This window comes from Antechinus flavipes, chromosome 3, assembly GCF_016432865.1.
Source record: "Antechinus flavipes isolate AdamAnt ecotype Samford, QLD, Australia chromosome 3, AdamAnt_v2, whole genome shotgun sequence".
Classification (NCBI taxonomy): Eukaryota; Metazoa; Chordata; class Mammalia; order Dasyuromorphia; family Dasyuridae; genus Antechinus; species Antechinus flavipes.
In genome coordinates, this window is record NC_067400.1 from 585,168,991 (window position 1) to 585,180,580 (window position 11,590).

Consider the following 11,590-nt stretch of genomic DNA (forward strand, 5'->3'; position numbering starts at 1 on the left):
ATGAGTGTTAATTCTAATGTCAGAGGTTATTGTTGTTCAATCATTGACAGTTCAATCAGTTGTTCAATCACGGCAGTCATAAGCAACTCTTCATGATCCCATATGGGGTTTTCTTGGCAAAGATACTAGATTGACTTGCCATTTTCTTCTCCAGCTCATTTCACAAATATTGAACTGGAGACAAATAGGTGAAGTGACTTGCTTAAGATCACCCAGAGTAGGTGTTTGAGGCTGGGTTTGAATTCAGGCAGATGAGTTTCCCTGACTCAAGGCAGCCACTAGCTGCCATTATCAGAGGATTTAGTTTCAAATCCCACTTCTAATGCTTACTAATATGACCTTGGCTTACTGATATGACCTTGAGCAAATCATCCCTGAGACCACTCCCTTAACCTTAGTTCCCTTGTCAAAAAGTAAGTGGCTAAGCTCACTGGTCTCTGAGGTCTCTTAAAGTTTTGGATTTATGATATGATAATAAAGATGAGGATGAGCATGAGATCAATTAGATAAAATAGAAAAAATAATGGACATGGAGCTGACGATACAGTTTTGGATGCCGTCTCCAACATATGCTCACCTGTGTGACTTTAGACAACGTATAACTTTTCTGAGCCTCAAAATTCTCACCAGTAAAGTAAAAAAGGTTGGACTCTAATTCTGAAATACTGTGTGATCTTTCATCTAAGATTGATGACACTAACAGTGATGTTGACTGTGGTGACAATCATGGTTGTAGTGGTGATGGTGAAGGAGATTGATAATAATGGGATTGGGGATGATAGTAATGGGGATTACCAGGATATGACTGATAGTGATGATGACAGTGATATTAATTGAAATGTTGTTGACAATTATAGTGCTTGTTTCAATCGATATGAGTATGATAATGGTTACAGGGACAGTACTAGTCATGAAGCGGGGATGGTGATGACACTGGTGGCCATAGTGCTAATACATGGATGGTGATATTAATGATGAAGATAAAGGTGATAGTAGAGATAAAAGTGGGAAAGATGGTAAAGGTGATGTCAATGGCATACATGAGAATGGTGATGATGATGGGGTTTATAACAATCATAATGATGTCAATAAAGTTGATGATGGTTATGATAACGGTGATGAAGGCAAAGATAAGGATAAGGATTGTTGACAAATCTACTGAGAGATCTGGACTGAAATACAAGTGATTTCATTCAGTCTTAGGTTGGAACTCACAGCACCAGTTTCATGTTCCCAGCAGCCATTTAGTGGGAACATTTGTTTTGCTTTGACAAGTGACTTCCATATCCCAGGAATCAGCACCCAATTTCCTGAACCATCTGTCCTCATTCTTTTTATAGAAATGTCTGGAATTAGTAATTACCTTTTCACCATTAGATGAACTGATCAGACCACTTGGGATAGTGGGCTGAGAAGGAAGGTCAAAGACAGGAAAGCCTCGTATATTCAACTTCTTTGGAGTAATGGTCTGGTTTACAGGAGCCAATTTTCTAGTTATCTGTAATTCATGTCTTTAAACTATCCAACTTTTCAAATCTTCCATTACTTCCATGGAAACTTTTTTCTTAAAAGTTTATTATGTAAAGCATAAACAGATTATAATAACATAAGTGATATTGTCATGAGTTTCTGTAGCAGCTTAAAGTTTACAAAGCACTTTATTCACAACAACCCTATGAATGTACTTGGAAACTGAAGCTCAAATGATCATGGATTCAAATCCCAGATCTGCCATTTACTTGATGTGTGACTTAGAGCAAGTCAGTTCCCTTCCAAAGGCCTTAGTTCCCAAATCAGCAAAATGAGGACTCAGGATTTGGCCAAAAAAAAAATTAAAAAGTTAAATCTAGTGTGTGTATGTGTGTGTGTGTGTGTGTGTGTGTGTGCGCGCGCACATGTGTGCATGCACATTTGTGTGTATGCATGTTCTGACTTGCTAAATAGATGCTTTGTTGACTATTAAATGCCACATGAGGGGGAGTTCCCTTCCATTGTCATCTACTGGGGAAACAGGCTTATTAGAACACTGTGTAAAATAAAGAGTAAATGGGTTCTGAGTGACTCCTCCCTTCTGAGGAAAATTTGCCTTCAAAGCCATTTCTTGGTCTCAGCCTAAAACATTTTCTTCTAAGAAGTATCTCATGTCCTTTATCCTGTAGAAATTCAATGCACCTGATCCAATCCAACAAACATTTATTAAGGACTAAGTCCTTCAGTTCTCTCTTCCATAAAATGAGAGGATCTTTAAAGGACCTTCCAGCTCTAAAGCCTATGACTACATTATGTGGGAAATGCTGTGCCAGAATGATAAGCCCAGACCTGCCTAAGTCCCCAAAACTGCCTTTATCGGGCTTAACAGGCTCTATTACTCTAACTACCTGAAAGCCAGATTCTGCTCAGGGAAAGTTGTGGATAGCCAGGTTCTCTGTGCTCCCCTGGTACCTTCCAGATCTTCTCTGCACACTGTTGTCCCTGAACCAGAGACCCTGACAATTCCCAGCTAACCACATTGCAGTTGACCCTTGTCCAAAGTGCTGAATATAGCACATGGTCTTTCTCCATTGGGGAGAGGATGGAGATCAAGGATGAACTAACTTAGAAATGAAACAAAATTGGATTGTTTCCCCTCTAGGGGAGGGGGGTGGGGAAAAGGAAGGGAGAAAAAATTGAAGCCTAAGATTTTGCAGAGGAGAATGTTGAAAACTATTTTTACATGTATTTTGAAAATTAAAAGCTATTATTAAAATAAAAAAGAAATAAAATAGTTTAAAACTTTGTTAGAACTTGTAATTGTCTAAAATTTGAGTCATTAAATCCTGAAAATTAAAATCCCAGGCTCAGAGAGCATATTATAGATGTGTAGAGAAATCAGTTATAGACAAATCATTTCCCTTTTTATGGGACTCAATTCTTTCACTTGTAAAAATGAAAGGGTCAAACTAGGTGACATTTAAGGAACTATCAAATTCTAACATTCTGTTTTAACATCTGATGTTCTAAAGTTCCTTCCAAATCTACCAGTCCATGTTTTAAAATTCCTCCCAGTTCTGACATTCTGTGTTCCAAGTACCCTCCCAGCTCTAACATTCTGTATTCCCAGGGCTTCCCCAGCTCTGACATTCTGTATTTTATGGAACTTCTCAGTTCTAAATTCTCTGTTCTAAGTCTCTCAGTTCTGACATTCTCCGTTCAAAGGAACCTCTCAGCTATGACATTCTGTTTTAAGGACCCTCCCAATTCTGATATTCTACGTTCTAAGGCCCCCTCAGCTTTGACACTATATTCTGAGTCCTTTCCTAATCTGACATTATGTAGTTCTATGAATAGATTTGAAAAGACTTCTCCATTCTACTAATCCTCCCCACATATTTCTGCTTGTTCTGTTGACAGGACCTTTCTTCACTGTGACATGAATTAACAGATCCATTTCCCAGCTTGCTCATACTTCACCCCTGACTGTTCTACTTGACTAGATCTACCACTCTTGAAGAAGAAGTGTGGCATTCTTCCCTTGACCCCATCTTGGCTTCTGGGTAATGAAGGTTGTCTTGATCTTTGCGGTCCTCCTCTGTAAGTCTCTAAATGTTCTGAAATAACTTCAGTGCCTTGTCCTGTCTGTGTTTGCATCTGTATTTATAGGACTGGGCTCTGCTGGGAGGTAGGAAGAGAGGGAGTGGGAGGGATGAGAGGAAGAACCCAGTCAACAATGGAGAGTGGGGGAGAAATGGATGGAATATTCTTCTGCCCGAGTCCTCTAAGGACTGCATTTCATAACCTGGTTGATTCCTTGGACTGTTAGCATTTCACATGATGAAAGGAAGAGTTCCATAAAAATATTTTGCTGCAAGCTATTTTTAGTCCTAAAAATGGAAGCAACTAGATGGCTCAGGAGATAATGGGCTGGATTTGGGGGTTAGATTCCATGGCCCCTGCCCAACTCTGAAACTATGATGATGTGTACCAAAATTCTTTGTGTGTACAATACAAATATATCTCAAGCTTGGTTTATTTTTCTCTCACTCCAAAATTTTCTCAACCCCTCTTTTATCATGATGTAGTAAAAAGAGAACTAGATTTGGGTTGAGAAAAGCAGGAATCTGAATCCTCAATGGACCTGTGTGACTTGTAGTAAATCTTCCCTGGTCATTGTTGGCTCCTTTGTAAAAGGAAGAATTTGGACCAGATCTCTAGATCTCTCCCAGCTTTAAGGTTCATGACCCTAATCTAAAGGATGGACCCATACCTACCTCTCCTACTCATCTTCAGCTTGTACTGACAAAATCCTCTAATACCTTTCTTACTCCTAAGTGCTCCATGGTCAGTTCACTTGCCATCAGTCCAAAGGGGGATAAATAGATCCCTCTAATTGTGCTGAGCTTGTTTCTCCACTTTTGGAATGGACTAAGGTTGTCATACTTGCTGTGCTGGAGATCTGCAAAGTTCCTGGGGCATTGCTATTAATATTAGTCACTAATGCTATTCAGTAGCAATAACTAAGAAGGAGGTGATTTTTCTCTCCCAGATTTCATTTTCCCTTGGAAAATATTCCTCTTTATTTAGACTCTTACAGACTCCTGGTCACATGTAATTAAAAGAGAAACATCTGGTTTGCTCATTAAAGAAAGAGCACATCATTGTTTCCTCAATTCACAGCCAAAAACAGATAACTTTTGTACAGCAACACTGGAGATTTACAGGGAACTTTTGCCTCCATAAATTCATTGGAGCCTAATGGAGCAGGGCAGGAATTATTGGCTATATTTTGCACAGCAGGAAACTGAGATCCAGATAGAAGAAGGAGCTCACTCGAAGTCCCATGGCCAGTAAACAGCTCTTTCCAATATGTGCTGGAACTCTCTTCTAATTTAAGCTGTGATAGACAATTCTCAAGAAAATGATTCTCAAAGACTTTTATTCTATGTGTGTCTCTATCTCTCTCTTGGTCTCTCTGGATGTGTCTCCCTCTGTCTCTCTCTGTCTCTATGTCTCTGCTCTGTCTCTATCTCTTTGTCTCTCTCTCACTCTGTCTCTGTGCATATGTGTATATGTACATATACATATATGTTCATGTATGTACATTTTTGTGCATGTGCCTTCTCACTGAATTTGCTGCTCATATTTAGGAATCTAGAGACTTTGATCTCAAGGCTATTTCTTAGTTCTAGTCACTAACTACCAAGGTGATCTTGGTCAAGTTCTTTTCTATCACCATCTAACATTCTCTTTTATCTCTAACATTCTGTGTTCTAAGGTTCTGCTCCAGCCCTGACTTTTAATGATCTAAGGTCTTTTTCATATATGATATTCTCTTTTGCAAGGTCCCTTCTAGTTCCTACCTCCTGTTTTCTAAAGTTCCTTCCAATTGTTCTAAGCAAGGCTCCTTCCAGATCTAAACCTCTGAGTTCTAAACTCCTTTCCTGGGTCTAAAATTCTGTGATTGTGAATATCTTGACAAATTCCTTGCCTTGTGATTTCTCAGTTATATATTGCTATGGAAGCTTTGTCCCTGCTTGCCTTCTCCCAATGAGGTCCCAGGTTCCCCATTTTTTCTCTGACAGTGACCACACTGACCCACAGTAACTTCTGGCAGTTTGGAAGGATGATCAAGCTCATGACTGGGAAGAGTGCCTTATTCTCATACTATGGCTACGGCTGTTACTGTGGCCTAGGGGGCAGAGGAAATGCAGTAGATGACACTGACAGGTAACTATAGACCAACCATAGTCTATAACCTTCTCTGAGGATTTTGCTTAAGCACAAAGGGAAAAAGGAAATCAGATGATTTTTAAATGTCTTTTCAAAACAGATCAATGAATTGGGCATAAGTTTAAAAACATCAAAGAGCACTCATTTTGCCTCCCCCAATTAAATATCAAACTAGAAATGTTGTGATCTATATGTACAAAAAATATTCACAGAAGCTCTCTTCTCAAGCAAAAAAAAAGGAAATTGAGGGGATGCTCATCAATTGGAGAATGGCTCAATAAACTATGGTATGTGTTTGTGATGGAATATTATTGTTCTATGGGAAATGATGAGCAGAATGCTCTCAGAAGGAAAAAAAAAACCTGGGAAAGTCCTCCATGAACTCAAGCAAAGTGAAATATACTGTATATAAAGTTAACGGCAACATTCCGGGATGACCAGATATAAATGACTTTGCTATTCTCAGTATAGTACAATCATCCATGACTATTTGAAAGACTTATGATGAAAAATCCTATCCATCCAAAGAACAGAAATTTATTGTGTCTGAAAACAAAATGAAACATTCTCTCTTCTCTCTCTCTTTTTTAAACTTAATTTTTCTTGAGGGTTTTTATTTTTATAGGGTAGGAGATCTATGTTTTCTTTAATAACTTAAATTTTATGGAAATGTTTTGCATAACTTCTTAATTGTGGGTCCAGATAAGTGAGAAAACCTAGAACTCAAAAATTTTAAAAAGAAATGTAAACAAATTTGTTTTGAATGTAACTGGAGAAAAAAATTAATTGATTTTTAAAAGTGAAAAAGAATCTTCAAAAGTAGAAATTTTGAAAAATGAAGATTAACAAAACTGAAATTTAAAAATTCTAACATTTAACTGAAAAATACAACTGAGTTTTATTTTTAAAAGTTAAAAAAATGTTTTTTCAGAATGTTGAATTTTGAGTTGGCTTGTCCCCAGTATATTTCTTACAAGGGATGGTCACTTTGAAAGAGTAGGATGTTTTTGAATCCATCTACAAAGAACTGAGAGCATGTCCTGAATAACTGCCACAGCAACGACTCATGTTCTCTTAATTAATAAATCTTTATTGAGCACCTTCTTCTGGGCTTCACTTGCTAAGCTTACAGAATTCTACATCTTCTACATTCATGCCCTTTTAACTATGATGTTCCAGGATCATAAAAGGCTAAGCTCTATTAGTTTCCATTCTGCCAATGGCCATGACAAGACTCGCAAGATGAATTGGAGTATCAGTGGGCAACATTTATCTTCATAGCTTGAGTCTTAACACAAAATCCAGATTTTTACCTCTCCTACTATCAAATTCCAAAATTTGTTGTCCTGACCCTGGTTACCTCAAGAGAGAGTATCAGGAGGGATGCAACAGATTGTCCCTTGCAAAAAGAGTGTAGTGATAAATAACCACTATTTCCATGGCACTCTGGTTGCAAAATGCTTTACTAATCTTATTTCATCTTCATGATAGTCCTGGTTGCTAAATAGATTATCCTCAATGAGGATGTAAAATAGGAAATACAAAGCCTAGAGAGATTTTCTGAATCAAAATCTAAGTTCAAAGCCTTCTCAGTGGCTAGCCTTTCCCCTAGAGCTTTGTTATTTGCATCTAAAGTCTTTCAGCTGTCTTTCTGTGGATTTTTAGGCCAACAGCATGCTCTTTTCCTTGCTTATCCCATCTCCAATCTCCCAGGTGCTGTCAGGACCATGATTGCTGCTATGCTGAGCTGAAGACCTGCTGTGGCTGTCAGCCAATGTTTAGCAGCTATCAATTCCACATTGTCAATGGAAGTGTGATTTGCTGTGAGTAGACAATGGGTTAGGGAGGAGTCACTAGGTTCTCTCCTATAAGGTTTCTCTTCCACTTCTTCCTGCTTCTTTTCTTTCCTTAGTCACCTAGGAAGTCTCTAAGAAGAAAGAATTAGGATCTGAAAACCAAAAATCTTAGACTTGCTGAAAGGGCTCTTGCAATACAGAGTATCAGATCTAGAAGGGCCCTTAGAACATAGAATGTCAGATCTGGAAAGGCCCTTAAAACAGAAAATGCCAGAGATGGGAGAGCCCTTAGAACAGAGAATGTCAGATGTAGGAGAATTTTAGAACAGGGAGTGTTAGAACTAGGAGAGCCCTTAGAAAATAGAATGCTTGAGGTAGGAGGGACCTTAGAACATAGGATAACAGAATTGGAAAAGCCCTTAGAATACAAACACACACACACACACACATACACACACACACATACACATACACACAACGAATCAAAAAGAATATTGCAAAATTATAAAGAACAAAAAAGAACATAAGAAGTCACTCCCACCTCACTCTTTTGTAGAGGTGGGAGGTCTACAAGTGTTATACACTGTAGATATTTTCAGACTTTTCAATGCATTGTTATGCTGATTTTTTCCCTTTAATCTTTTTGTCATTAAAAAAAAAACATTACTTTTTATATGTTCATTGGGAGTAGGAGATATGGGACATTGTGTGGAGCTCTGGTGATATAAAAAGAAAAACAAAACACATCAATCAAAGCGAAAAGAACACAGATGGTCAGAGTGAGAAGGAAGTTTCAAGCATCTCGTGTCAGAACTGGGAAGGAACTTAGGACAAAAGAATGTCAATGAAAGGAAGGATCTCAGGATGTAGAATTGGAAGGGACCAGAAGAGTCCTTAAAAATCATCTAAACTACCCTCTTCATTTTATGCAAAAGAAACTAAGGGTCAGAAAGAGAACTGACCAGCCTATATACAATGAGCCAGTGGCAGTCAGGACTGGAACCCAGGACTCCTACTCCAGAACCATTTGTCCTATACCCTCCTGGCTATTCAAATTCACTCTTTGTAGAGCTGGTTCCCTGACTTCAGAGGCTTTCCATGGCACTGATCCGCTTATAACTCTCCAGTCTTCATCAGGAGATGAATCAAAAGAGCAGCCCTGCTGGTCCCTGAAATCCTATACCCAGGACCCAGCTGCCAATGTCTCGTTGGTCCGGTTTTATCCTGCCCTTGGTTGCTTAGCAACCAGCAGAGTCCTGGGATGCAGTGGAAGGGAATGAGAAAAACAACCCTGAGTCTGTCCACATTTCTAAATGTCATTGGGTAATCTAGATTTTTAAAAAAGGATATAACCTGACTCCCAAAGCCAGTCTCTGTGAGGAGGGCTGCTGAAACGGAGTAGCAAACTATTGTCTCTCAGTATGGGGGCGGTTTATATAACTACTGATGGCTCATAGATCACTAGTGCCAGAAGAAATCTTAGTATGTGGAATGTTAGAAAATAGAATGTTAACGAGAAGGGACCCTAGAAACAACACACTCATGTAACAGGTGAAGAAACAGAGACCTAGAATCAAATACTACAGAGTGGTCAAGGAAAATGAGAAGCGAGGAAAGGTCATCAGAGAGAGGTGATGTGATGGAAGTCACCTGGGCAGCAGAGGCAGCCTCCAACTCTCAGGTTCCCGGAAAACAGAGATCCAATATTGTCTTCAACTCACTTAGTTGTCAGTGAAAGGGAGTGAAGGTAGGCAAGAATGTCGCACTGAATTTTTTTAAAGAACTTTTTCCCTAAAATTCGATAAATTTCATGAAATAAACACTTAAGTACCTACTGTTTGCAGAACACTCACAGGTACTGGGGTGGTACAAGTTTAGATAAAATATGGGCCCCGACTGCCTATTGTTGACAGTTGAACTATGCATAGTTCCATAAAGTTTATAAAGCTTTTGCCACCTCAATTTTAAATGGCAGGTAGTACAATGTATGCATTTTATGAGGAAATTGAGCCTCAGTGATTTGCCCAAGTCCACATGGCTAGTAGAAGTAGAACTGGTTTTTGAGCCCGATTGATATTACTCCTACTTTTTATAATAAGCATTGCTGGGTATTGGAGGAATCAAGCTTGTATAATTTTCCAGATCCTCCAAGGACCTGTCCCTGTCCTTAGCCAAGATTTTAATGATAATGACTTACTTGCTGAATGCTCAATTGGTTGGAGATGCTAAGTATATGGAAGAGTGGAGCAGAAAGAATCCTTATAACAACGGCTGACTTCTCTAGAGCACTTTATGGTTTAGAAAGGATTGTAAGACCATTACCATAACTGTCCTTTACAACCTATAATTATTCCCATTCTTCAGATGAGAAAACTGAGATAAGAGAGGTTGTCATTTGGGTCATAGACCTCTCCTAACTTTAGTTCTAGCACTCATCCAACTCTAACCACATTATCTCCTAGGCTGGCAATATGAATATATGTGTGTGTGCATATAATTATATATGTATTCATATAATGTGTGCTTATGTAGGTATATATTACAAACACATGTATATAATTGCCCATAAAAGCAAAGCACTTAGCCCCCTCTCCAAAAATTCTTACCACATATTCCTCTCTGATGAAATATCACACTACTGGTAGAAGGTGTCTAAAACACAAGCTCCAAGGTGGGGGAGGTAAGGAGAGGAATAAGGATTTTGATATAGCATATACTGTCCTGTTCTAAGTATTTTACAAATATGATCCCATTTAAGATGGAAGACCTACTCGAGAGAAACGAAAGTCCTGAGCTTCAGAGCAACTGTTGTCTTTGAATCACAGAATCTCCAAGATGGGAAGGATTTTCAAGGACCCTCTATATTGAACCCATATAGGGGTGCTATAAGGATCCATACATGATTAAAAAATCCCTTCTATAATGTACTTGACAAGATCAAGATAGAAACTTCAGGAAGAAAAACTACAGTCTCTGTTTTCTCCACCTTCATCTTTTTCGGGTGTTAGCACCTGCAGTGTTTCCCTTTGCCATCTGTAAAATGGACAGAAAATTTCAGCATCTACTTCACAGATTGCTGTGGGAGGGATAGGGAAATGGAAATGGGAGTCATCCTTATGTAGCGCCGGCATGGGATCCAGACATCACATCACCTCAACCTCACCTTTGCGGTATTTTCTTTCCTCTAATAGATGGTGGCGGGAGCCTCTGTGGGTCACTGGCCTGTGAGTGTGACAAGAGATCTGTTCACTGCTTCAAAGAGAGTCTTCTCACCTATAAGAAGAATTATCAGTTCTATAGTCAGTCTCGATGTGGCGTGAACAAAGTTATATGCTAAGGAAGAGGCCGGGATATAGTGATTCCCCACAGCCACAGATGAGAGATTGCCTCTTCTCTTAAAACTCTGGACAAAACTCACCTCCAGGAAAACTTCCCAGATTAAGCTCAGCACACTTAGATTCATGGGCCCACACAGACTGGTTGAGCTTTGAACTTGGACATAGAATGTTCGAGCCAGAAGAACTTTAGAATCTAGAATGTCAGACCTAAAAGGGACCTTACTGATTTCTTTATTTTACATTAGGATTTATGTTTAAGGCACTCTTGGATCAGCATCCCATTGTAACTGTGGGTTTACTTTTGCTACACAGAGGATACATTTGTATCAAGCAAAAAAAAAAACACTGCAACAAAGAATATTGCAAATAAAGTGAAAAGAAAGCATCCTCAAAAACTACACAAATAAAATCCTCCCACCTACAAATTACCTACAGTACTAATGGGGTGGGCACACATACAGAGAACACATGAACCCAGGGAATATACATGGAAGGTATACTTCTAAGGTCACATGGCTGGGATGGTTTACACCTGCAACATTGCTAATGTCCCCTGGTGATATAATCAAATTGGGTGTCAAATCCCATCACTCAATCACCATCTTTCTGCTGGACATTGTATCGATGGCTATTTTCTGTTGGATTATCTCAGCTGCGAATCTCTATTGGTCTCTTGGTTGTTGAGCTACTCTCTGGTACAATCTGCTGGGCCTTAGATATTTAATCTCTTCAGGAACATCTGTTGACATT

The 11,590-nt window shown here is 39.0% G+C and overlaps 1 protein-coding gene across 1 annotated transcript; it reads left to right on the forward strand.

The window, feature by feature from the left end:
* Positions 1 to 705: 705 nt before the first annotated feature.
* On the forward strand, positions 706 to 11,347 carry PLA2G2C (phospholipase A2 group IIC). The gene is made up of 4 exons (XM_051990833.1): positions 706 to 823; positions 5,559 to 5,703; positions 7,420 to 7,529; positions 10,694 to 11,347. Exons 1-4 carry the CDS (start codon positions 706 to 708, stop codon positions 10,837 to 10,839), a joined length of 519 nt encoding a protein of 172 aa, XP_051846793.1. The 3' UTR covers positions 10,840 to 11,347.
* The last annotated feature ends 243 nt before the right edge of the window (positions 11,348 to 11,590 follow it).